General features: G+C 41.7%; 1 protein-coding gene across 11 annotated transcripts in view; it reads left to right on the top strand.

Moving 5' to 3' along the window:
* dgkh (diacylglycerol kinase, eta) overlaps positions 1-24,049 on the top strand; it is a 65,254-nt gene extending 41,205 nt beyond the window's left edge. For 5 of the 11 annotated variants that reach the window (XM_069712120.1, XM_069712118.1, XM_069712117.1 and 2 more), the window contains 19 exons: positions 184-405; positions 697-788; positions 952-1,051; positions 1,316-1,628; positions 2,585-2,716; positions 4,356-4,490; positions 4,790-4,907; positions 5,114-5,224; positions 5,349-5,445; positions 6,518-6,625; positions 9,044-9,157; positions 9,241-9,375; positions 9,518-9,678; positions 9,788-9,893; positions 11,668-11,760; positions 11,944-12,063; positions 13,424-13,529; positions 15,126-15,256; positions 20,524-24,049. In XM_069712120.1, coding sequence (XP_069568221.1) covers positions 184-405; positions 697-788; positions 952-1,051; positions 1,316-1,628; positions 2,585-2,716; positions 4,356-4,490; positions 4,790-4,907; positions 5,114-5,224; positions 5,349-5,445; positions 6,518-6,625; positions 9,044-9,157; positions 9,241-9,375; positions 9,518-9,678; positions 9,788-9,893; positions 11,668-11,760; positions 11,944-12,063; positions 13,424-13,529; positions 15,126-15,256; positions 20,524-20,610 — 2,481 coding nt within the window. In that variant the 3' untranslated portion in view covers positions 20,611-24,049. Of the gene's footprint in view, positions 1-183; positions 406-696; positions 789-951; positions 1,052-1,315; positions 1,629-2,584; positions 2,717-4,355; positions 4,491-4,789; positions 4,908-5,113; positions 5,225-5,348; positions 5,446-6,517; positions 6,626-9,043; positions 9,158-9,240; positions 9,376-9,517; positions 9,679-9,787; positions 9,894-11,667; positions 11,761-11,943; positions 12,064-13,401; positions 13,530-14,922; positions 15,084-15,125; positions 15,257-20,523 lie in introns of those variants that run through there. The other 6 variants (XM_069712121.1, XM_069712128.1, XM_069712119.1 and 3 more) reach the window with 5 other exon arrangements.
* Positions 24,050-26,034: the final 1,985 nt, after the last annotated feature.

Here is a 26,034-nt window from a genome sequence, read left to right as displayed (position 1 = left end):
ACGCACACACACACACACACACACACACAGACACACACACACACACACGCACGCACGCACACACACACACACAGACAGACACACACACACACACACACACACACGCACGCACGCACGCACACACACACACACACAGACCTCCCTCCTGAGTGATGCCAAACAAACCCTCTGCATGCCTTTCAGTGCCAGCTGGGGGTGTTGCCTCTGGGCACGGGCAACGATCTGGCGCGGGTGCTGGGCTGGGGCCCGTCATGTGACGACGACACCCAGCTGCCTCAGATCCTGGAGAAGCTCGAGAGGGCCAGCACCAAGATGCTGGACCGCTGGAGCATCATGACCTATGAGATTAAGATCCCACCAAAACACAGCTGCCCCACCACGCCTGAGGGAGCTGACGACTGCCAGGTACTCACAGGAGCTGACAGATATTCACATGCATCAGTAGGCCCAATCAGACCTAGCAGGGCTCCCAGACAGGCAGACGGGAGGAGGAGGGAGATGCTGGAAATAGTGCCTGACATTTTCAGTTTTACTTTACCTCAGCTCAGGTTCAAATCTACACTCAAGTCTTGCTCGTATTATACCCGCTATAGATTTTATGGTAGAGATCTGATTTAAACTGAAATACTCACCATTAAAACAGTGTTTAGTTCATGTTTTCATGCGGACTCTTTTTTTTCTGTGCTTTGTCTCCAGTTTCACATTTCAGCCTATGAGGACTCAGTCGCTGCTCACCTCACAAAGATCCTGAACTCAGAGCAGCACTCTGTGGTCATCTCATCTGCCAAGTACGGGTCTTTCATTAAAACAGCATGACCCCAAACAAGTGTTCTCGAATCAGCAGAAAATAACCAACAAGCTAAAAATGAACCTGACATTCTCCCAGATCAAAGACAATCAGCGCATCGCACATTACGCCCTGAATCTCTGATGTTATCCTCTGTTTCTCAGGATCCTGTGTGAAACAGTGAAGGATTTTGTTGCCAAAGTGGGGAAAGCGTATGAGAAAAGCACAGAGAACGCAGATGAGTGCGACACTATGTCTCTGAAAGTAAGTCTCAAAAACAAAGCGGGGAACATCCATTATCAGCCTGCGCTGAAAGGCGACTCCCTTTATATTACGTTTCTGCTAATGTGCTGCTGTGTGGATGCTGCCGCACCGCTCAATCCAGCCCTTCATCTCTGTGTGTGTGTGTGTGTGTGTGTGTGTGTGTGTGTGTGTGTGTGTGTGTGTGTGTGTGTGTGTGTGTGTGTGTGTGTGTGTGTGTGTGTGTGTGTGTGTGTGTGTGTGTGCGCGCTCCTCTGTGCCCGACAGTGCGCCATCCTCAACGACAAGCTGGACTCCCTCCTCCAGACGCTCCACGCCCTCAACACAGAGTGCCAGGCTCTTCCTCCACTTCCCCACTCCACTCCCCCTATCGTTGAGGAGGAGCAGGAGGAGGAGGAGGAGGAAGAGGCCAGCGAGGAGAGCCTGACGGAGCTGAAGGAGAAGCTGGAGGAGGAGGAGACGGAGAAAGGAGGAGGAGGAGGCTCACCGCACCAGCTGTTCAAAAGCAGGGAGCAGCTGATGCTCAGAGCCAACAGTCTGAAGAAGGCTGTCCGACAGATCATAGAGCAGGCGGAGAGAGGTACACACACTGAACACACACACCTCAGCCCTGCTCTAACTTTCTACGTAAACCATATTAGGTAATGTTTATCTAATCCTGAATTCATGCAATACTTCGTGCACTAATACCTCATTAATCATCAGGAAGTGACATGATTTAAAAGTATTTCATTCATGATCTAATCCGTGAACAACTCATGAAGTAAAGCATAACTAAGGTGAGTATATTATCAATGATTAGGATTTATTAGGCACGATCGGGATTTATTCTTTGCAAAAGAAAATGTTCATTTACCTGCAGGTTACAACAAGACACAAACATAAACAAACATGAACATAACTCAGACGTCATAATAACTGCAGAACATTTCGTCTCACATTAATCAATAAAGCACCAACTGCAGTTTTACCCACATTGGATAGTAAAGCTCAAATGTTCACCACTTCACTTCAGGGGTCACAAACGTGATGAACTCATGAGTGACTAATGCTTCGTTAGTGATGATTTAAATGTGATCTGTGCTGCACAGTTTGGTTCAGAGGTCCAAACCTTTTTGCAAAGAATTCATCATGAACATGCTTAATAAATGATAATGTTAATATGATATACTCAACTTAGTTAATGCTTTAATTAATGTGTTGTTCATGCATGAGATGATGAATGAAAGACTTTAAACTCATGTTACTTCCTGATCATTTATGTGGTAGTAATACTGATATCCTGAATCCTTGATAAATAAAGTGTTCCCAAATATGAATTAACCACCATTTCAGGGTAAAATACATTTTTGAAATATTGTTTTGAAGTTTCAGAAATGAATGCTTTTAATTCATGCACAAATTAATGTCTTATAATGATCAACGGAAGTATCATCATTGTTTCATTCGTCACAGTTTATGGAGATTAACACAGAAAGAATTAATTTAGTCCTTTACACCTTCTTGTATTATCCCTCCTGTGTTTTCTCTGTCCAGTGGTTGATGAGCAGAACACCAACACAGATGACACGGAGCTTCCGTCCCCTCTGGAGTTCAGGAAGGACAGCGAGGAGGAGAACAGAGACAGTGAGAAAGATGAGGACACCAAGGAACTGGAAGCGGTGTCGTGTGAGTGTTTCTGCCGGGGATTCATATCTCAAACCCGTTTGGGCTGTTCTCGTTTCAAATCTGCGTGCGACCTGCTTTCAAACCTTTTACCTGCTTGGCCCTGATACATTTCCATCCTGGGACATTTCCAAAACACTTTACCTGCCCAGTCTCGCTTGTTCAGCATCCAAGTCTTCCACTTTGCCAGCTGGCCGTATTCTCAGGGACGACGCCCAAAAGATATTTACTTTAATTAGTGGTTGAGGCCTAATTGGAGAAAATATCTCCATAGAATTTAGTTTATAAAGAGGTCTCTCCTCTCCCTACTGAGAGAGGAAACATTGCTGTTCCTGTAATATAAGAAAACTTGAGGATGGACGAAGATGCAAAAGCCAAACTTATTCTCAAAAAGTTTTGGAGTTTACTGGACAGAAGATTTAAATGATGCCACCTTGTGGGTGATGCGCTTCCCTGCACCGCAGAGAGCCTGACGCATGGTCATGGAAAAAAGTGCTGCTGACGCAAATCATGTTTCCTGTCATAAATAAACTCAGGGATTAGTGCTAAAAGTGGAAAGAAGCTCTTCTCCCCTGTGATATTCCACCTCTTTCACCCAACTAAGCTGTTTATCTGCCGATCTTCTGTCTCTACAACAGTCTGCAGCAGCAGAGAGCTTCTTTAATAGTACATGAACATACCCGTTGTAACTGCTCACTATAGAGTCTGTGTGTGGCTGTCTATATATATCTGAATGTGTGCAGCTTTGCGTCTGGATGCGCACGCAGGTTAAATATATTGTGTGTGTCTGTGTGCGTGTGCGTGGATCATCTACAGGATGTGTTATTGTCTTAGGGGCAGAAGTTCTTCCTGTTTATCACGGAGCCGCTTCCTTCCTTCCACACATTTTCCAGCCCTTGGAAGACAAGGAGGTATCACTCAAACCCTCGGCTCTGTCTCCTCTCCTTGTTTCCTCTTCTTGGCTCCTTACTCCTCCATGACCTGCAAACACACTGAGCACCAAGAGAATCTGAACTGGAAGGACTGTTAAATATAATATAAATGTCAGTCAGTCCCGCATGTATCTGTTTCCTCACAGAGGAATTACATGATGTCAACACGAGACAAGTTGCTGACAAATTCTGCTTGAAACGGCTGCTTTGATAAAACGTAACCCCCAAATCCTTCAAAGTGATCATGATCATTACATGTCAAAATAGTGTGGATTAAAAAAAAAAAATACATAAATTGTGTTTGGAAAAAAACAGATAAGCTGAAGAAAACTGGCCCCATAGAGGGCTTTGGTGAGACAAGCATCAGTTAGTTGGCTTGTGTTCCTGCAGTAAATCTCTCCTGACTCTGAACAGTTCAGCAGCGCTCAGTAGAATCACGGTGGTTTTTTCTATTGGACATTATTTCTGTGGATGTGAGGTGAGCAGGTGCTCCTGCGGTGTGGTCCAGGACACGTTCGGGTTCACACTGCTGAAAGAGTGGAGCCACGTGCAGCCACATAAGTGTCCTGAATGCTTCTCGGGTGCATTCGCATCTGTACTTAGAGCTGTCACTTTTTGATCACGTGTTTTAATGCCATGTGTTCACAGGGCCTTATTTATAGCCATGTGTTGTCTTTCTAACGTGAAGTCTTCTTTCTGTGTGTATCCAGCTGCCAAGAGTCCCTGTTCCCCAACGGAGAGGAGGGTGAGCCGCAGCACCCAGTCCTATGGCTCCTTCACCATCACCCCCTTCACCACCAGCAAGGAGAACCTCCCCGTACTCAACACACGCATCATCTGCCCCGGTAAACACACACACACACACACACACACACACACACACACACACACACACACACACACACACACACACACACACACACACACACACACACACACACACACACACACACACACACACACAGACACAGACACTGAACTTATCACATTAAATCAACAAGGAGTGAGTCCTCCTCATACTGCAGCTCAGCGTTGTGTGACAGATGTGTACTGTGTGTGTGTGTGTGTGTGTGTGTGTGTGTGTGTGTGTGTGTGTGTGTGTGTGTGTGTGTGTGTGTGTGTGTGTGTGTGTGTGTGTGTGCAGGCTTGCGAGCAGGTCTGGCTGCCTCCATCGCAGGCAGCTCCATCATTAGCAAGATGCTGCTGGCTAACATCGACCCCTTTGGTGCCACACCCTTCATCGACCCCGACCTCGACTCGCTGTGAGAGACGTTTCTCCTTTATTGCCTCCTTCCATCTTTGTCACTGTGCTGCTGTTTGTTTGTCAGGTTCTACTGCGTTTCTTCATCTCACTCTCTCTCCATCCGTTCACGTTTAAATCTATACCGACATCTCTGTTTCTCCTCGATGTCTCTGTGTACAAACTCATTGATTGTGTGTCTGTGTGTGCGGTTGCTCCTCCACCCAGAGAGGGCTACATGGAGAAGTGTGTCATGAACAACTACTTTGGCATCGGCCTGGATGCCAAGATCTCGCTGGAATTCAACAACAAGCGAGAGGAGCATCCAGAGAAATGCAGGTGAGACACGTTTGCAGCCTGAGCTAAAAAAGCAACATACTGTATTTATGTTGTTTCAGTTAATGACACAACAGTCCTTTTCCTGCACACTGTCGATCTCAGCGTCTGTGCCTTCTTTACACAGGAGTCGTACCAAGAACATGATGTGGTATGGTGTTTTGGGCACGAAGGAGCTTCTGCAAAGAACCTACAAGAACCTGGAGCAGAAAGTCCAGCTAGAGGTGAGACTTTAAAACTCTTTAAACTCTGCATTTTGTCCACTCAGATTTCACTGACACTTAAAAGTCCCATACTTTACACTGGTGTTTTACTTGCAGTCTTGATATCCACAAGAAAATATTTTTATGGTTTTAATTACCAAAAACCATCTCAATATATTTGTACATCTCCCCACTGAAGCTTCTCTCTGCAGCTCTACCAACAACAGGTTGTTTTGTGTCTGTGTGTTAAGCCTCATTGAGATCAGTGACCCTCTCTTCTGATTGGCTGACTATTTTCTGCCCTACCACAGGTTTTCTTCAGCCTTGTAGCTTGCTAGTGCCTTGACTAAATGACGGCTCAGTGTTTTCTCCTCCATAAAAGGTTGGACAGTGGGCCGTGCTGAGCGGGTACATATGACACGGTTGGGAGTTTCTGACATCACAAACTTAGGGAGGTGCAAACAGCTCGTCCAGTGGCTGAATACAGGACTGTGTGAATTTCTCTGTGGACTGAATGTTTTGACACTTTCATAGTATTTATTTGGCACATAGACCTGCTTTATAATCAAAAAAAGAAATGTAAATATCAACTGCTACATTATGAATCCGGACAAGAAAAACTATCCGGGAATGAGTTGTTGGTAACTGTAAACAGGATCAACGGGCTACCTGTGCGGGAGTGATCTAGATGTGGATGTGACTCGCCTCTTCTCGAGACACTTAAAACTCCTAAACCACGATTTAAGCTCAAGTGTTGCAGAAGTAAGATGAAGCATGGTCCTCCACATACTACTTCATACTTTTTGCTGTGAAATTATTTCAAAAGCTAATTCAAAAAAGTTGCAAAAGGTGGTAAAATTCAATGACTTTGATGTCAATTAAACCCAGAGGCTCCCTGGGTTTCTCCTTTAGACACACACACACACACACACACACACACACACACACACACACACACACACACACACACACACACACACACACACACACACACACACACACACACACACACACACACACCTTCCCTACTCCCTGCTCCTTTACTTTACTGCTCCAGCTGAGCTCTGCGTGGTTATTCCTTGTCTTTTTCCAGTGTGACGGCCAGTACATCCCGCTGCCCAGCCTCCAGGGGATCGCCGTGTTAAACATTCCTAGCTACGCAGGCGGCACCAACTTCTGGGGCGGCACCAAGGAGGATGATGTGAGTACATTCACAGCCCATTAGATGTTCACATTAAAACCACCCTCTGTGTAATGTTCCATCCTGCCTGGCCTGCCTTTCGTGGGCAACCCAGATCACCTTTGGAGAGAAGGTTTTTTTTCCTCCTCTCTCTGTTTCTGTCTGTCCCTGTTGTGTAATGAACAACACTTTGGATCCTGGTTTGACATGACCCTTATAGCCTGGAGGTGCACAGGGGGGGGTGGGTGTTTGTTTAAGGCTCAGAGCACATCGGCGTAGAGGGATTACAGTGTCAGTTTGCACACACACACACACACACACACACACACACACACACACACACACACACACACACACACACACACACACACACACACACACACACACACACACACATCCCCCTTAGTGAGCCTTGCGGAGGTTACTCTTGGACACACACATCCAGTATGTACATCTTCTGTTATATAACTGTTGTGCTGTGGAGAGAAGGAAACAGAAACGGGGAGAAGGCATTCAGATAAACTTAGACATCATCTGCTTACACACAGTGCATATACAACCACGCACATTAAGATCACAGTTCAATAGATGTTACACTTTGACACCTGCTGGCTGATCTGTGGCTTCACTCTGAAACATAAATATATCGTTACTCACACAACTGATACCAAAACCTGATGATAAAATGAGCAATACTGCTTGTGTCACAGATCAACACCTTCCCACATTAGGTGACCTCCTTCTAAATGTTTCCACCTAGTGGCTGGTGCCCGACAAGACAACTGAGAGTCAGCTCAGAGAATCTGTTGGCTATCCAGCAGTTTGTTTTATTTTTATGCTGAGCCTCCCTCCCACTTGGGCTCACTCCTCATCGCTTTGACCTTTTCACGCACAGTTTGCTGCCAGAGATCAATATCCGACTTGTTGGGAGCGTCTTCTTTCAGAAACGGCTCATTTCTCATTCAGGCTCGAGCTAAACTGAGCTGACAGGGCAAAATGTCAGCGTCTTTGTCAAAAAATTTACAAGAGCGACAAAGATGTAGGTCCACAAATCCTCCCTGTCACCGTTACATTCAAGGATAAGGTATCCATATCTATTTAAGTATCAATTATTTTACCAATATTATAACTTCTACATTGATAAAATGTGTAGCACTGTAAGCCACTTTATTTAGCATAATATATACTAATATTAAGCATTTCATAAATGGTTTAGACCACACTATAATATCGCTGTCAGCAGAAATACGATATATTTACAGTTTTCTTTGTTTTTTAAGGAAAATGATATAGAAACGAGCATGTTTACCTCATTCCCATATGTACCAATGTTGTACATAGTGATATACATTTACATATGTACATTGTACACACACATATCTGGATATAGAATTTAAATAAACAGTGTACATTGTGTGCACACATACATATAGATCCATATCCAGCGTAACAACACTAAACCAAATTTTGGTATATTTATTTTCGTGCCCCTTCCCACTCTTTTTTCCCACCGCTTGTCAAAAAGAAGAAATTTCACATCAAACAAGAAGAGCTGCTGAAAAGGTGGTCATGGACCATAATAACCGTCGTGGTGTCTCTACTGGTATCATATCATTTGGCTGATGAATATTCCATGCAGCTAAAACATCTAACAGACTCTGAGCCCACTGATTTATTACCACCTTAATGACAAACAATATCTTTGCTGCTGTACAACAAGCAAGCATCAAACACGTCTGCTGGACAGTCATATCACAAGATGACAAGTATCAGTACTGGACTGAATTGAACTGACAGTGTAAGACACTGGACAAGAGAGTGGTCGCATCGAGCTTAAATTTCTTCCCATTTCATATAACACTAAATTCCCAGCGAATTGAATGCACATAAAGTATAATTTGTTGTAGTTTGTTTTTTAGAATTGTGCGCTTTTCCTACTGTCATATCACTTAGAGGATGTATTCACTCTATTCATAATTCTAATATATTTTTATTATGCAGCAGCGTTCATGTTTATACACTCATAGACGTGCACTTAAATACATTCACTTCTATAAATTTACTACTAAGTTTATATATACTTACTACTGTAGTTACGACTGTATTATAGTGTGTTATAGACCATCTATGAAATGTGTATGTACTGTTTAATAAAAGCTAAATAGTGCTACTATATGATTAGATTAAAAAAAATAAAATTTGAATGGTTAAGATCTTGTTGCCGAATATGCATGAACTTCTTTACAGAAATTGACCAATTTCGGTTAAATTTTTTAACATATCAAATTCATGGAATGCAATACATTCGAACCTCAGACACATGGACGTATTGTTGGGTGTCAAAATATAGAATAGCATCAGCATGATCTTTTAATAGAGATTCATATGATCGTACGTATTGATGCAGCAGTGCATAAATGCCATTATTGTGTTGTGCAGATCTTCTGTGCCCCCTCATTTGATGATAAGATCCTGGAAGTGGTGGCTGTGTTTGGGAGTATGCAGATGGCTGTGTCCCGAGTCATCAAACTGCAACACCACCGCATCGCACAGGTGACACGACGCACCAGAAACAATATGAGGTGAAAATACCTCTCAGAACGTGTCTGTCTAATCTGAGCCTCTGCCTGAATCAGTGTCGAACGGTAAAGATTACCATCCTGGGCGATGAGGGCGTTCCTATCCAGGTGGACGGTGAGGCCTGGATCCAACCGCCCGGAGTCATCAAGATCCAGCACAAGAACAGGGCGCAGATGCTCACCAGAGACCGGGTGAGGAAGGGGGGAGGGTCACGGTAAAGCAGCTTGTATCTGGAAAGTTTGGAGAATAGATTAACAGCCCATTACAACAAGAAGAATATATGATGTATTATGATAGATACTTACCTTTCATCTCCTCTGATTTTCCTTGCAGGCGTTTGAGAACACACTGAAGTCGTGGGAGGACAAGTTGAAGTACGATAAGCCTCCTTTGAGGCCTCACCTCTACCCTCAGCAGTCTGTTGATCTGGCTACAGAGGAGGAGGCCTCCCTGGTGCAGATGTGCGCCCGAGCTGCAGAGGAGCTCATCACGAGGTAAACATGTACCGTCAGGAGCAGGTCTCTGTCTGTGGTCCACAGGCTTTCCAGATGTCGTGTTTTTAACCCGAGTCCTGCCCACTGACTCTGCTCTGTCTGATCACAGGATATGTGAAGCTGCGAAGACCAACGGGCTTTTAGAGCAGGAGCTGGCTCATGCTGTTAACGCCGCGTCTCACGCCATCAACAAAACACACCCGAAGTTCCCCGAGGTAAGCTGTCAACACGAATCACACAACATACAGGGGCTCCAGGTTGGCCTGTAGGGGCGCCGCCATCTGCTTAGCTGCGTTGTAGAGTTTAAGATGAGTTTCAACAAACAGTCTGGAACAAGTCTACTTAAAATTGATAGCAGTGTTAATAACAGCTTTAGTTTGAACCTTTGTTGAAACCGGTAAAGCAAGAATGACTTATTAGCCACTAGAGGTCACTATAGCCAAGGTCGAAGACAAACATGTTGGCCTCGATGTTCATCTGAGGTTGATGATCATGAACATTAGTTTCCGTTTATTGGTGGATTTCTTCTGCTTAAGATATTTGAATATTTAAAAATCAATATTTGATGCATGATGCACCATGTAACAGGCAAATCGTTTAAGATGTGTTCTTACAAATTTACAACCAAAGTGACAGAAAGTTTTTTAAAAACGTAACAGTTAGTGAAAATGAAATTATTTAAACCTGCAGTGCAGAACTTTAGTCTCCCGTTTCTGCCAGTGAGAGGATTGTCAAAAAGACTGTTAGCATGTGCTTACATACATCATAAGCTGTTCCATATGAACTGGTGCAGCTGTAAAACAGTAGATAAATTGTGGCTAATTAAAAAAAAAAAAAAAAAAAAAAAACGTCACAACCCCACAATTTGAACAACAATCAGAGTGAACAATTCAGTCTGATAACATTTGGAAAGTCTAGAAGAGCCACATGATTGAGTTATTTGATCCCCATTCAAGTACACAAAGAGCTAAACCAGAAGTCAGCTGGCTCGGTGGGCACAAGTCTCGGCTTGTTCTTCCCATAGTGCAAAGAGCAACTCCACATACAGATCATACAGAATTTATGTTTGATCAGCATTGTGTTAAGAGAGATTAAATGTAACAGATGTTCAGTTATATGTAAAAGTCTTTCACCATATTTTGATTTGATCCTTGACGAAAGAAAATCTGAAAACTAACTTCATAAAACAAGCCATGTGTGTTATTGTGTTATTCTGCAGCTCATCGTCTGGCTCATCACACCCAGTCAGTTTAGCTGGTTTTGATGAAAGTTTTGGTGTACATTGATCTGTTCATATGATGCTCTAGACCAGGGGTGTCAAACTCATTTTAGTTAAGGGGCCACACCATGTAAGTAAAATCATAGCATAATAACGACAATATTTCTCTATGTTTAAATCATTGGTGAAGGTTTTTGGATGATAAACCCTATTTTAAGGTCTTTCTACAATAAACTAGAAACATAAAGACCAAAAACTCAGACATCAGCCCACTGTTTCTCTGCCCGGGCTCTCTTCTGCAGATTCCCTCGCTTTGTGACGCGTTTGACACGCTCGTTTCACAAAACGAGCAGCGAGCGCTGCTGCCTGTGGCACCGAGCGCTTCTGCCTCCGGAGCAGACGTCGCATTTACGCTGTTTTTGAAGCAATTACTGGATCGATTAAAAAACAATTACAAAACGTTTGTACTCATAAACCTCCATATTCTCATAGAAATGCAATTTATGTCTTTCTGTAATTTTCACACTTAGCAAAGTCATCCGGCGGGCCGAGCTGGTCCCCCTGGCGGGCCGGATCCGGCCCACGGGCCGTATGTTTGACACCCCTGCTCTAGACTGAACCCCTGAAAGGACCAGAACACATCTGAACCTGAAGCTCAGCTATTAAAACTGCTTCCGGAGTTGTTACAGAAAGTGTGCGTGTGCGCTGTTAGTGTGTTTGTTGTTCCATAGGTGACGTTATACTGACTCACTGTCGTGTCTCTTCTCCAGAACCTGACTAGGAACACAGCTATAGAGGTGGCCAGCACTGTCAAGGCGCTCTACAATGAGACAGAGTCTCTTCTTTTGGGCCGAGTCTCCCTGGTGAGTTACTATGGCTGAAATATGTCATTTTAGTAATGATTTTTTTCTGTATTGTTTGTGTTTCAGTCATAGTACAGCTGAAATGTTCTAATTTTATTTTACTATAATTTGGGTTCTCACTTCCGTAAATATTCACAGTATGTTGCTTTGAGTTGACCTTGACTTGTTTTCTCCCCCTTGCAGCAACTCGACCCGCCAGAGGAGGAGCAGCTGTCCAGTGCTCTGCAGAGCGCTGAGTTGGAGCTGGGCAAACTGGGAGAAATCCCTTGGCTCTACCACATCCTGCAGCCCAATGATGAGGAGGTAAGCAGCCTCAGCTAACACCAACACTCGTATGCACACGCCACATGGTGTAAATTAGATGACGCTGGATGACACGAGCAACATTCTGTTTTACTTCTGCAACTCATCACATAAATCTATCTGCACACACAGTATACTGTATACAGTGGCATGGAAAATACGAGAATCCTTTGAAATGATCTGGATTTCTGTGTAAACCTGCCTTAAAACGTGGTCCGATCTCCATCGAAGTTACAATTATGAGTTACACACAAATCACTGTGGTTGGAAAACGTATTTGAACATCTAAACTAATGGAGTCCAATCAATGAAACAAGATTGGTAGAGTGGGCTAGAAGTATTTAAAGACTTGGTATTTAAATACTTTGAGTTTATCTACATGAAGCATCTGCTTTTGCACAAAATAAATCTCAGAAGACCCACAATCAAGAATAGTTGATTTCAATAAAGCTGAGTCACAAAGTCTTATCAAAGATTTGAGATATTTATCAGTCCATAGGGAGGCAAAATTTGATTATGTGGCTGCTCTCCTTTGACGAAGGCGTCCAGCTGAGATGACTCTCAAAGCATAATGCAGAATAAAGCAAAAAGGAAGCCCAGAGTAGCAGCCTGAGGCTTAATGGAGTCATTGCAGCTGATTCACATCTTTGTCATGGGTTTACCATATTCAAATCATTTGTAAAGGCAGAACACGGAAAATGTTGGGCTAAGGGCAAGCAGGGTGGAGGTAGCATCATGATTCAGGGCACGTTTGCTGCCTCTGGACCTGCAGAGCGCCACATCAGGTATCTTCGAGGAGAATGTCCGAGTGCTTGTCCGGCTGAAGCTCAGTCGAAGTTGGGTGAGAAGCAGAACAATGATCCGAAACGTGGAAGTAAACACACTACCAACTGACTTCAGGAAAAGAAAATCTGACTTCACCCAACAGAGATGCTGCAGAATGAGCTGAAGCAGCTCTGTGAGCAAGAATGGCTCCTGAACGCAGCGCAGGTTTGATCTGCAGCCGCGGGAAATTTCCATTTGAGGTTATTGCTGCCAAAGGAGGTTCGGTCAGTTATTAAATCCAAAAGTTCACATACACTATCCACCAGCTCTGGCAACTTTTAACAGGTATTTTCCATACATTCATGAAAGATACACAAAATTGTGTTTAAGCTCAATATATTAATCTGTTCAGTAACTTGGAGGAAGATCAGCACAAGTTTTATGACCAAATTAAGGCAGAAAACCAACTAATTCCAGTGTTCACTTCCTCTTTCTTGCCACTGTACTGTTTGTGCTTAGTGTAGCATGGCTCCAGGTAACAGGGGAGTTGAGTAGCTAAATGAAAGGCTATAGGTTGACTGTGCTTATGTACCAGGACCCCTCTCTGGGTTACGGCAAGAGGAACAGTCGCAGCAGCATGTTTCGCATAGTGCCCAAGTTCAAGAAGGAGAAGGCCGCCAAGAAGACGAGCCCTCAGTCAGGTAGGACTGTGTCCACTTTTCCCTCAGTGCTGCGCAGAGTGGACAGACACACTGCTTGAATCTGCTCAGGATGGGGGATCAGAGTCCGTCCCGTCTGCCATGGGGATTTCAACAGTACCTGCTCTGTTTGCCTCACATTTTGTTTATGCTATGTAATTGTTACCACCTTTTATTTTCAAGGGAATTGCGGGTCACATTAAAGAAAGTAATTGAACACATGAAGCTAAGTCAGATTTTGATTTAATTTGAAATAGCATAGTAGCCTCTCGTATAGTAGAGGATGTTTTGCTTCCTTTAGCTTAGCCGCTATATGAATCATTTCTTATGGTCGAATACATCACTCATATTATAAAAAAAAAACATTGTCCAGTGGCAAACATGATGATTAGCTGGAAGTGCTGTCGTCTTTTCTTTCATTCAGTGATATCAGATCGTGTACTGAACACGTATTTTGAACTTTACACACAAACAAAACAAACCTGGTTCTGTCCAGAGTCACGATGGTCACCTTCCACCAAGCCCTTCACTACCCTCATGTGTATAGATATATATATATATATATATATACAGTATATATATAAAGGTGTTCCTGTGCTGTGATCCCTGTGGTAGAAACACAAAGAATGGGTGTGTGTTTGACGTGTTACATCCCACAGTCTGACCCTAACCATCAACTTGCACCCCCTGCCCTCCATTCATGCTCTCATCCAGCTGTCAACATGTCTTCAGAGGACACAACGTCAGGAGAAGAACAAGTCTGAGCGCCGATGTAAAGCCCGCAGCGATCAAATGTTTCGTACGAACTCAAACCAGCCAGAAATCAAAGTGCAACGACAAAAAAACAAAAACAAAATCAAGTGGAAATCAATATCAGATTTCTAAAAGATCAAACAGTATCATTTGATTTGATGTTGCTGTGTTCTTCGTGGGTGTATGTTCTATACATGACAGGACTATTAGAAAGTGGAGGCCCTTCCTCTCATTGTGGGCTGGTTCCTGATTAGTTATTTCCTGCAGATCGCCAGGCTTCCGCCTCCCTCTACCTCCTACTTTTTTCTGTGTGTTCTGACAATGCTGGATGACATGCATGACCCCAGCCTCCCCTGAACGACATCGGCCTCTGCCTTGTTCTGACCGGCCTTTGGCCTCTTCATACTCCTTCCTCCTCCGCCAGCTGCTGCCACTGCTCTCTCTCGTGCTCTCCCTGCCTTTTCCACTCTCATCTTCTCTGTCAATGATTTACCACAATTTGTACCCATTTGTGTGTGTGTGTGTGTGTGTGTGTGTGTGTGTGTGTGTGTGTGTGTGTGTGCGTGCGTGCGTGTGTGTGTGCGTGTGTGTGTGTGTGTGTGTGTGTGTGTGATGACATACTCACATCTGTGTGCTGTGTTAGAGAGAACATGCATGAATGATTCAAGTGGTTAAGCGAAGTGGGAGCGTGACAGTTTGTGGCAGTGTGTGCATACCTGTGAGGTGCTCTGAGCCTCTCTCTGCTCTGCTGTGTGTGTGTGTGTGTGTGTGTGTGTGTGTGTGTGTGTGTGTGTGTGTGTGTGTGTGTGTGTGTGTGTGTGTGTGTGTGTGTGTGTGTGTGTGTAGTGGAGAGGTGGGGTACAGAGGAGGTGGGAGTCTGGCTGGAACAGCTGAGTCTGGGGGAGTACAGAGACACCTTCATCCGACACGACATCCGAGGCTCGGAGCTGCTGCACCTGGAGAGGAGGGACCTGAAGGTACACACACACACACACACACACACACACACACACACACACACACACACACACACACACACACACACACACACACACACACACACACACACACACACACACACACCTGTTAACACACCTCAGTGAGTCTGTGTAAACCCTCTCCTCCAATCGTCAATCAACTCTTTCTCTGTGTGTCCTCTTGGTTTGCTGTGTCTCCGCCTCTTTAACCTGTCAGACGTCTCTCTGGTTTGCCGCCTCTCTCGCACTGCGCTGCATTGCTCTGCTTGGCTTTTACTGTCGTTGCTTGGTGAAGAAAAGTCGCTGTAACCCACTAACACTGTATCTGCTGAAGAGGGGGAAGCCTACAGAGCAGGGAGGGGCTAAACCGAACAAAGTCAGTCAGGCAGTGAGTTGAAACTGTCTCAGCTCAGATTGTGGGAATCTGTTCAAATGTTCATAAACTGTTCTGATCTGTGAGAGTCTTGTGGGAGTCCTTCCTTCTCATAGTGCAGGAGTTTACCGTATGTGGGTGCAGCAACACCCATACGGCCTGCAAAGAGCTGAACAATAAACTCTCCTAGTAAAACAAGTTCATGTGACATGTATGACATGCTCTTCTCGTATATCTGTGGGGGATTGTATCGCCACAGACAATAACACTGTCTCACAGTCCTGACCCAGTTCAGGAGTGTTCATATTAAGGCAAATCCTTTACAGTTTCACATTACATAACCAGTGGGAAAGCATCCGAAATGCTGTCAAACGAAACAATGAAAACACCAACATTGTTATGGAACATAAATGAGACTGAGTCAAACTGGATTTCTAATTCAAATAACCACAGACTGTATATTATGTATAAACATGGAAATGGCGACACGGTTTAAATGTTTTTAACATGAACACATCCTCAGATTTCCTTTTACAACAAGAAATATATGATAAAAACAAAAGCTAATATTGGCCACCAGGAATAAAAAGTCCACCAGTTTGGTTGTTAAAGATTTTTCTCACATGCATCATACAAGGAAACAGGAAACACACACACACACACACACACACACACACACACACACACACACACACACACACACACACACACACACACACACACACACACACACACACACACACACACACACACACACACACACACACGACAGTTTATCAGAGTCAGTCATCTTATTTGTCCAAGTAGCTGTGCTCATTTACTGTTTTAATACAGTGGATAAAAGTACATTAAATTATATATATATAATGTACCTTTATATATATATATGTGTGTGTATTATAGACTAATTATTTTAGCCATACTTTATACAGCTGAAATAATGATAAATATGTTATAATTGATTATTTTAATAATTTTCTTTTTTTCTTTATCTTTTTAAGATAAATATTCACAGATGGTGAAAAAAAGTAAACATTTGTTGGTTTTCTGTGCAGGCTGGTCAGTATATTGAGAACATATAAGATCTGCTTCATGTAATGAGATATGATCTTAGATTTGTAATATGACATAACTTACCAGACTCTTATAGTTGTTCCATTATTTGCCTTTTTCCACTTTGTCATTATATCCACAGTACTGATGATCATTTATCAAAAATCTCATTGTGTAAATGTTTTGTGAAGGCAGCAACACCCACACCTACACTATCATCACAATACCAAGGTATCTGGTCAAAAATCACATAGCTCTATAAACAAGAAAGTTTCTATATAGACATATGGTGCAAGAAATATTCAAATCAACACCCTGGTGTGATTATGAGCATCAAAGGGTTAAAACAAGCATTTATGAAGGGCTTTAAAGGAGATTTCAAAATATTAAGCTGTATATTGGGTATAGCAATATAGCATACAAAATATTGCAATATTATTTATATTCCATGTCGCTCAGCTCTCTATGATTATAAATACAATATCACTGTAGCTCTGTTAGTCAAGTAAAACAAGTGATCTGAATGACTTCGGCTCTAAAATTGTGATGGTCTTCTTTTTTCTTTTCTTTTTTTACCATTTAAAGACTAAATGATTCACCAGCTGATCAAGAAAATAAGCAACAGATCAATAACAAGCTGCGGCCTCTGTTGGAGGATTGTAGAGATGTAATCCTGGGAATTTTATCATAACTATATAAATAAAAAATGATACCAGTGGAAAAAGTCTTTCAATAGAGAGATGCTTCTTTGGTACCCAGATTAACTGTGGCACAGATTGTCCAGCGTTGACCTCAAAAGCAGGTCAGTGGCACAAAGTGGCAAAACTGTGAAGTAAAAAACACATGAACCCCTCAAAAATCACTTCACCCATTGTATTTGTTCATTTTGATACAAACATAATAAAATAATATCAGTCAGTCAGCCACAGAAAGAATGCAGCTTCATTTTGATTGTACAAACAACACATGCCAGCAGAACATAGGATGCAGTGCGATGAGGTCTTTTTTCACAGCGGACATTGTGACCCGTCACCGGTGTGACTGAGAACAGGAACGATGGCTCGGCTCGGCTCGGCTCTGTTGTTCAGGTGTCTCGGGAATGTGCTGAGCTCAATTTCGACTTCCCATTTTTTAAATTCCACAAGAGGGCGCCGTTCATATGGACTCGTCTCGTGTACGCCACCCTATTTGAACGCAGCAACATTATCACTCACTCCTGAGCTTCAGCTCCTGCTGACATGTCAGAATGTCTTCATAAAAACATGGACGTTACAGACATCATCTGGTATTTGATCTAAGTGCAATCAACAGCCACACACTTCTGTATATGTCACATGATTTATGTCATGAACAGTTTCTACGTTTGCATGCAGAGCCACAAGGCCGTGATGCAAACAGTTTAGAGTTCCTTGAAAAATCGAAGTTTATTTAATGCCCTTAAAATACTATTTAATTTAAGTCAGCTGCTTAATATGAGAATCTGAACTTTTCTGTTAAAGTTTGAGAGTTCTGTCAGTTTTATTGTCATGGACGATTTCCATTTTACTCTGCATACTGCTCGCTGAACTGAACTGTGGGGTTTTTATTTTGAAAATAAGTGATGTGTGTGTGTGTGTGTGTGTGTGTGTGTGTGTGTGTGTGTGTGTGTGTGTGTGTGTGTGTGTGTGTGTGTGTGTGTGTGTGTGTGTGTGTGTGTGTGTACCTTCAGGTCCCTCCTCATTCTTTGGGACATTCCCATGCACCGGTCATGGTTTAATATTTGGCTTTGTGGGGCTGTTTGCTCGTGTTGCCTGGTGACTGTCAGTCAACTCTCATAAAACACATCAACAAATTCTGATCGCGGATTAGCTGAGATTTTGGAATGAATAATAATTATTATTTTTATGGTTTTTTTACTCTCACCACTTGATGCAGTCATAGTTCTGGATCTGTTTCTGCTTGGTTTTACAATCCTCCGTTTAATACTTCTTGTTGTTCTGGGTTTTGTACCCTCATGGTTGAAATGTACTTATTGTAAGTCGCTTTGGATAAAAGCGTCAGCTAAATGAAATGTAATGTAATGTAATGTAATACCTAATAACTTCTTATGAACATCACAGAACTATGACTGATGGCAAGACAATTATATTCATAAGCAAAAATTACTCGATTCTTTTTATCTCCACGAGTGTATGGGAGGATTGAAAACATGTATTTTTGGGATTTATAAAATGACATGGGCGCGGATGTCCTGAGCAGTGAGTCTCCAGATTGGTTCCGAGCTGGCCAACATGTATGTCAATCCCCTGCTCTCTTCACCCACATTTCTCATCTGTCTACATTGTTACCATCAAATAAGGGCATAAAATGCCTAAAAAAGTATTAAAGTGAACCTATTGAAATATGAATTATGAAAGTATTACTTTTTGTCAATAAATTTACCAAAGTCCAGGTTGATATGTAAAAGTGTGCATTAATGTACACATAGTGTGCTCAGTTGTATTCAAATAAATTTAGAATAGTTGGATGATGTTTTTTTATTTATTCAAAACAACAGCAACTTGTTTCACACGTTGCAAAAAAAAAAAAAAAAAAAAGATAGCGACGTCCTTTTCACCAGAAAAGGATTAAAGCAGCCAAAGCCAGCAATATTTATTACAATAGATCACATTGTTATCAATAAGTGCACGTTACAGTTGCACTTAGTTACGTGTAGGGATGAACCGAGAGACGCTGCAGTTGCCCTCAGCTCTATTTAGCTTCATACTGTAGATGGTTGTAACTCATTCCTTTTACTGCAAGGTTTACCGTTTTGTTTTGTAGGGTCATAGAACATTTAACTGCTAAAGAGACAGATATTTATCACAGGAAATCATGGGGACCAAAAAACAGACTAAAAAAGAAGATGAAAAACATTGTTCTTACATCTCCAAAAAGAATGCTAAAATGAAAAAAAGGCTGCTTGTTTCCAGTTTGGTGAGGTTTTACTTCGGCACAGTGGTGCTTCGAGGTATACAAACTCACAACATGCTCAGAATGACTGTGGTAACACGCTGATATAAATAAAGCATGTTTGACATGTTCGCAGTCTTAGTTTAGCACACAGTGACATTTACTCATCAACACAATGTTCAGATGAGGCTCGTGGGAATGAGGATTGAATTAAAATGGTGGTGCTGGATAAAGACTAAGAGATCTCTAAAGTGATTCCAGTTCTTCCCGAACCAAATTTCCAGACAGCCAGTCCAACAGTTGTTAGTAAAATCACTCCAATGTCAACCTTCTATTGTACGAGAGACACAGTGAGAGGATCACCGCAGATTGGAAATCTGCCCAATTGTTGTTCAGATATTTGAACCTGGACCAGTAATCTACCAACAAACAAACGCTTTAGAGCTAAAGAGTTCATTCATTTGGCCCCGTCGGAGGTTTCTCTCCTGTTAAAGGGAGTTATTTCTTCCCTGTGTTGGAGGTTTTTCTCCCTCAAAGAGGACTTTTTTCCTCCTAGATTACGTGGGAATTGTTGAATTGTTGGGTTTCTCTGTATAATGTTGTAAAGTTCTGTTGTAAAGACTTTACTGTGTGAAGTACCATGAAATAACCAGTGTTGTGATTCGGAGTTCTGAATAAACAGACAGACGCTGTCCTGATTCACCTCACTAGATTTATAAAATGAGCAGGTTGATGTGTTCATAAAACTTCATGAACACTATAACCGATTATTGTAGTTGTTTTCACATCGATCCAGTTCATTCCAGACGTCTGATGTCACATTAAACGTATCACCCTTTATGTTTGGCTGTGATGCAACAGACCAGTCTGTGTGTGTTTTTAATGTGTTGGTCTTTTTGTTTGTCCTCAGGATCTGGGGATATCGAAAGTGGGTCATATGAAGAGAATCCTCCAGGGAACTAAGGACCTGGCCAGGGCCTCCATGGTTGACCTCTAACTGAAGCTACCGGAGGCGGGGAAACGAACGTTCCCCTGACCTCAGAGGAAGCGTTTGGCAGCACCGTCGGCGGTGAAGGAGGAGATAGGTATTCCAGGAGAGCTGGATGTTTATCCCTCTGCTGAGAAAGCCTTTGTGATGTTGTGAACAAGATACATCTTGTGTGTTTGTTTGTGCTTTGGTGCCAAAATGACAGTTGAGAAAGCCGACGGAAGTGTGTAAGGAAGTCATGGATCTTCAAAGAAAAAAAAAAGAAGCCATTTCTAATTTAATAATCATTCATAGCACATAACCAGGTATGCAACTAACCATACTGTCAACAGCTGACTTGTTATCTGAGTGATGATAACAAACTAGTAGCAAAATTAGGACTTCCATGAGGGCGGGGTTCAGTTCAGTTTGGTAGTGCAGAACTGTTTGCTGGATCTCTGCCTCACATGACAGAGCTGCAGATGCATGAAAGAACCTTCAGTAGAGACAGAGGAGATAAACATCACCATCGAGGTGGTAATCTGGAAGCTGTGGGCTCTGAAAACAGTAGGATACTGCCGCATGCTATGCTCGCTCAACTTTAGATATGTTTAATTGCATGATTAGTGTCTTGATTTTTTTGTGCGCAAAATAACACTTGAACAAGTTTTAAATGACTTAAGTATTACGATGCCATTTGTTACTACTGAAAGCATCCTTTTTGGTCTAAATCAAACTTTTTTTCTTGCTTTAATTTATTTTGTTTGCATGATAATGACGTGTCAGAGGTTTCTGTCAAGTGCCATAATTTCAGTCATTTAGTGTAAAATGTGCTTTATTGGTAGACATCATAAGAAGTTTTAAAAAGCTGTTGATGAGGTCTGAATATATGGAAGTAATATCCGTAAGTTGACACGTTCTCTGTGGATGTGAAAATCAGTACCAAAGTGAATGTCTAAGAAAACCTGATCATCTGACGACTTTGCTCAGACTCTCTGTTTAATCGGCCAGTAGGTCTTAGTTCTTAATTCCTTTTTATGTGGGAAGAAGATTAGTGGGAAGAAGATTAGTATTAGTCAGGAAGAAAGTAAAATTGTTGGTCAGACACCAACCACAAATCCTGAGTTTTTTTTTTTTTTTTTAAGGAATACTTAAAAGGCACTTTTTACTTTTTACTTCTTGCTTATGCAAGTGCAAGTCCTCATATCATTACATAGACGTAACAGTTCACCTCAACTTTTTAACTTTTGCCAATTTAACACAGTATTTAACACTAATGAGTTAGGTATGGGTTTGGAATATGTCATAGCCTGCATAGCATTGTTCCAGTGCAGCTTTTCTTTCTTCAAATTACAAGTGAGATGTTGATAGAACACTACTTCTATTTGTTAGTTTCTTTGGCATTACAGGGTATATTTCTATATGTGATGCTAAGTTTGTATATATATAAATGCACTGTATATACAGTATACCAGTGAATGCAAACAATGTTTGTAAGTGTTGTAGTCTAATGCATTTGTAGATTGCTGACATGGCATGCATTGTCAACAGCTCACACATTTGATTGTGTATATTACACCGTAACAATTGTGTATTGTTGATTTGATTCTAATCTCTTGTACATGATAATGCTGTTGTATTCTAATGATGGTGCAATATTTTATCTCTTGTTTTGATACTGTCTTTAAAGCTTTCCGACATGATGTTTCTCAGTGGGGAGGGGGGGACGAGTTTTTTTGTACATGTACTACTCCTCAAGGTTTGAGGATTGGATTTTAAAAGTTAGACCCATAGGCCGACTGCTTTTTCTTACTCAACTCCAAATTTCTTCCAGGGGTTCACCAGTTTCTAGTTTTGCTCCTCTGTGCTTCCAAGATGATGCATTTAAGTAGGACTTTGTCAGTTAATGGGAAGAATGTGGGCAGACATTACTGTTGTGTTAGTGTGCATCATAATGTATTTCTGTACATTTGGGTGCATGTACTACAACAGTGGCATAGTGTACCTTTTCAGCAACTATGTTTTCCATTGCCAACAAATTTGACTGTCATGTTTTCCATCTCGGAGGAATATTTCTTCGGTTATTGTTTAAAACTCCCTTTTAACTTGGTATTAAGTGCTACAATCTGACAAAGCGCATATGTGTTCAGCATTCTTTAAAGTAGCCTAAATAGTAGCAGAATGTGAGTGAATCTGGGCCTGATCATGTAGAGTGAGGCATTGCCCCTACTATCCCAGCAGGGGGCGATCCATCACATCTCACACCTTGACAGTCCCTGGGTCACATTATTCAACAGGATAATCTTACAGTTGCTTATGCTGACAATCAGTTCAGTGTCCTGTAAAGTTTCTTAATGGCATGCAGGAATTAACACGCCTGTAAAACGAATTCCAATCCAAGATGAGTTTTTTACCTGTCATGCATCTGATTATTTTTCTTTTTATCCTGTAACTCCCAGCCAAAGATAGCTGATAAAAAAAAAAAAAACACGTCAAATTTATAAACATCACATTCTTTTCCATTTCCCTCTTTGCCTCATCTGCCTTTTATTGATTTAATAGATCAGATTTAACTGTTTAATGTGAGCTGGCCTTGTGCTAACCAGAAACTCTGGACATGCGTCGGTTTTGTCGTTGCCGCCTTTCTGTTATGTGCTTTAAACGGAGCCGTATCCCAGAACTGCTCTATGCTGCCTTGTTCCTGCAGTGCTCATTAAGTTTGGCCTTGCATCCATTTAATCTCCATCACACCAGTCACTGAACTCAATTCTAAAAGATTCTGTTGCAGTTCATCTGTGTTCATGGTTTCTGTGTCCAACTTGTCTGCCGGGTTCTGTAAATCTAGAGGTTTTTTTGGCCCCAGACTACATGCAAGAGATGCTTACCCTTTCCATACCAAGTGGAAGCTGCCACCTTCCTCACTTGCTGTGTTTCCAGTGGTCTGTAAATAATGCTGCAAACTGCCTGGTTTTCAACAACCAACGAAACCCATGCACGGATCTCTAAAAGACAAGTTAACACGTAGTCTTTGACATGGTTATTAAAGTGATGGGAGAAAAGTGAGTTTCATTTGTTTACATTATGTTTACAATGGCACAGTTTTCATTTTGAAGAATATATATGTAGGTATAGACAATATTTGCATATTTATTGCCTAAGGTTAAATGATTTGATGTTTATTGTGTTTTCACATTTGGAATATAATGTTACAGTTGTCACCTGTATTACTATCTGGATGATTTTGGTAAAGTAGTTGATCATTTTTATGACTACTAAGTGACTGTTTTCTGTGCCTTTTTATGGTTAGAGTGCATGGTTAACTATTTATTACAATTTGGAGTCACTGAGATGTGTATTTTTGTATTCTGAATAAATAAATGGTTCAGCTTTTGTTGTACATTTTGAAGGTGCCTTAAAATAGGCCACCTATTCATATCTCTCTTCTTCAATAAAACCAAATACATATGCATTGTGTTTCCGTCTCCTTTTGTTTTCATTTTGCCATATAATTTAAACATCTTCAAAAAATAAACTGTCTCAGTACCAATTAAAAAACAGTTTTATTGATAACAAGTTTTTTTTTATTATCATTTATTATTGTCTAGGCTGTAGAGCCAAACTAAAGGCATCAAAAATATAAAGACACACAGTATAAATCGCTTATGTTTTAGATTTTAGATTCTTCCAGTCACCTCCATTTGCTTTATTAACAGCTTTGCACACTTCATTCTCTTCACCAGCTTCATGAGGTCATCATGTGGAGCTTTTCCATCAGTCACTTCAAGGAGTTCTTGCGTGTGCTGAGCACTCGTTGGCTGCTTTTCCTTCACTCGTGTGTCCAACTCCTCCCAAACCATGTGAGTTGGGTTTATGTTGGTTTGTGGAGGCCTGCAGCTCTCCATCACTCACACACCCTGGAGGTGTGCTGTGGATCATTGTCCTGCTGAAAAACGAATTCTGGTCCCACTAAGTTAAAACCGGGTCGTGTGTCGCTGCAGAATTCTGTGGTAGCAATGATGGTTACGGGTTGCCTTGAATTCTGAATAAATGATCCACAGTGTTCCCACCACCACCACCACACATGCAGATACCATCTGTTCACCTTCTCTGAGGCTCACAAAGACACAACTGGAACCAGAAATCTCACATTTAGACTCATCGGACCTCACTCTAGATTTCCGCTGGTCGAATAAAGAAGAAGAGGAGCAGTTCTCTTCTTCTTCAGCAGTTCCATCATGAATGAAGTCCTGATTCACACAGTCTCCTCCTGTCAGTGGATGTTGACATGTGTCTGCTGCTGAAACTCTGGGAAGCATTGATATGAGCTTGAATTTTAGCAATGGTTGTTGTGACTGTACTTAAAGAAACTTTAAAAGTTCTTGACCTTTTTGGGACCAACTGCCCTTCATGTCTTAAAGTGATGATGGAAAGTTGTATACCTTTACTGGGCTGAGTTGTTCTTGCCTAAATCTGAATTACTACAGTAGTTGAATGGAACTGATTGCTTTATACTAACACTACATCAACACAACACAACTGATGGTCTTATTAAGAAGAGTCTACCAGTTAACTTAATAAGGTTGACCTACTAACTGGACACCTTTCAAGTTGATGACCTCATAAAGCTGCTCAACATATTTACAACTGTGTACAAAGCTGTCATCAAGGCAAAGAGTGGCTATTTGTGGAATCTAAAATATGAAACATAATGTTTGAAAACAAATTATGTGTGAAATTTCAAAGTTTCAAAACCAAAAGCTGACAAGAGTTCAGCACCATGATTTAAGACTGTGGGCCATCTGTGACGATCGAAGGTCCCTTTAAACCCCCACATCCCTGAGTATTTCTCTCCACATCCTCTTTTGTGCAGTATTTCTGGTTTCACTGTATCACCACCCACCGCTCTACTTCTCTACTTCAGAATCCTCTTGATCAATGTGTTTTTTTAACATCATATCTCTCAGACTGTCCATTCCCTTCCACCTTTGTTACACTTGCACCAATTGTCACCAAATAACCACCTCAACCTTTTTTTCTGCTTCAAGCAAAACCCGATATAATTTGTATGTGTTCGGATGGGCCCACTGGTAACCAAAGGTTCCTGGGACAATCGGGTTTTATATTTAAACAAATGATGATATGCATTTTTCTAAAATGGATTATTCAGTGTATTCATGTTTGTATCAGAGCTAACATCATATATATAACAAAAAAAATCGGACTCAAATCAAGCTGACTAACAATGTGCAAACTATTCTCAACACACTCGCATTTACATGCTGTTTCTCTGAAAGCTGCAAAAGGTTTTGGTTTATTTTGGATTTCTGTTTGCGTTTAAAGTTTTAATGACATTGAATGTTTAAACCATTTTTGAGCTTTTGTTTTTCATTTGGTTGTATTGCTTGATTTAAAATGTTTGATTTTTGGTTGAGTATCAGTGTGTGTGCATGATGT

This window comes from Brachyistius frenatus, unplaced genomic scaffold, assembly GCF_029030835.1.
Source record: "Brachyistius frenatus isolate BFR_SWC_R1_liver_20210118 unplaced genomic scaffold, ASM2903083v1 Contig_106, whole genome shotgun sequence".
Taxonomy (NCBI): Eukaryota; Metazoa; Chordata; class Actinopteri; family Embiotocidae; genus Brachyistius; species Brachyistius frenatus.
The sequence above is the reverse complement of the archived record's forward strand: the minus strand, read 5'-3'. Positions and strand labels throughout refer to the sequence as shown.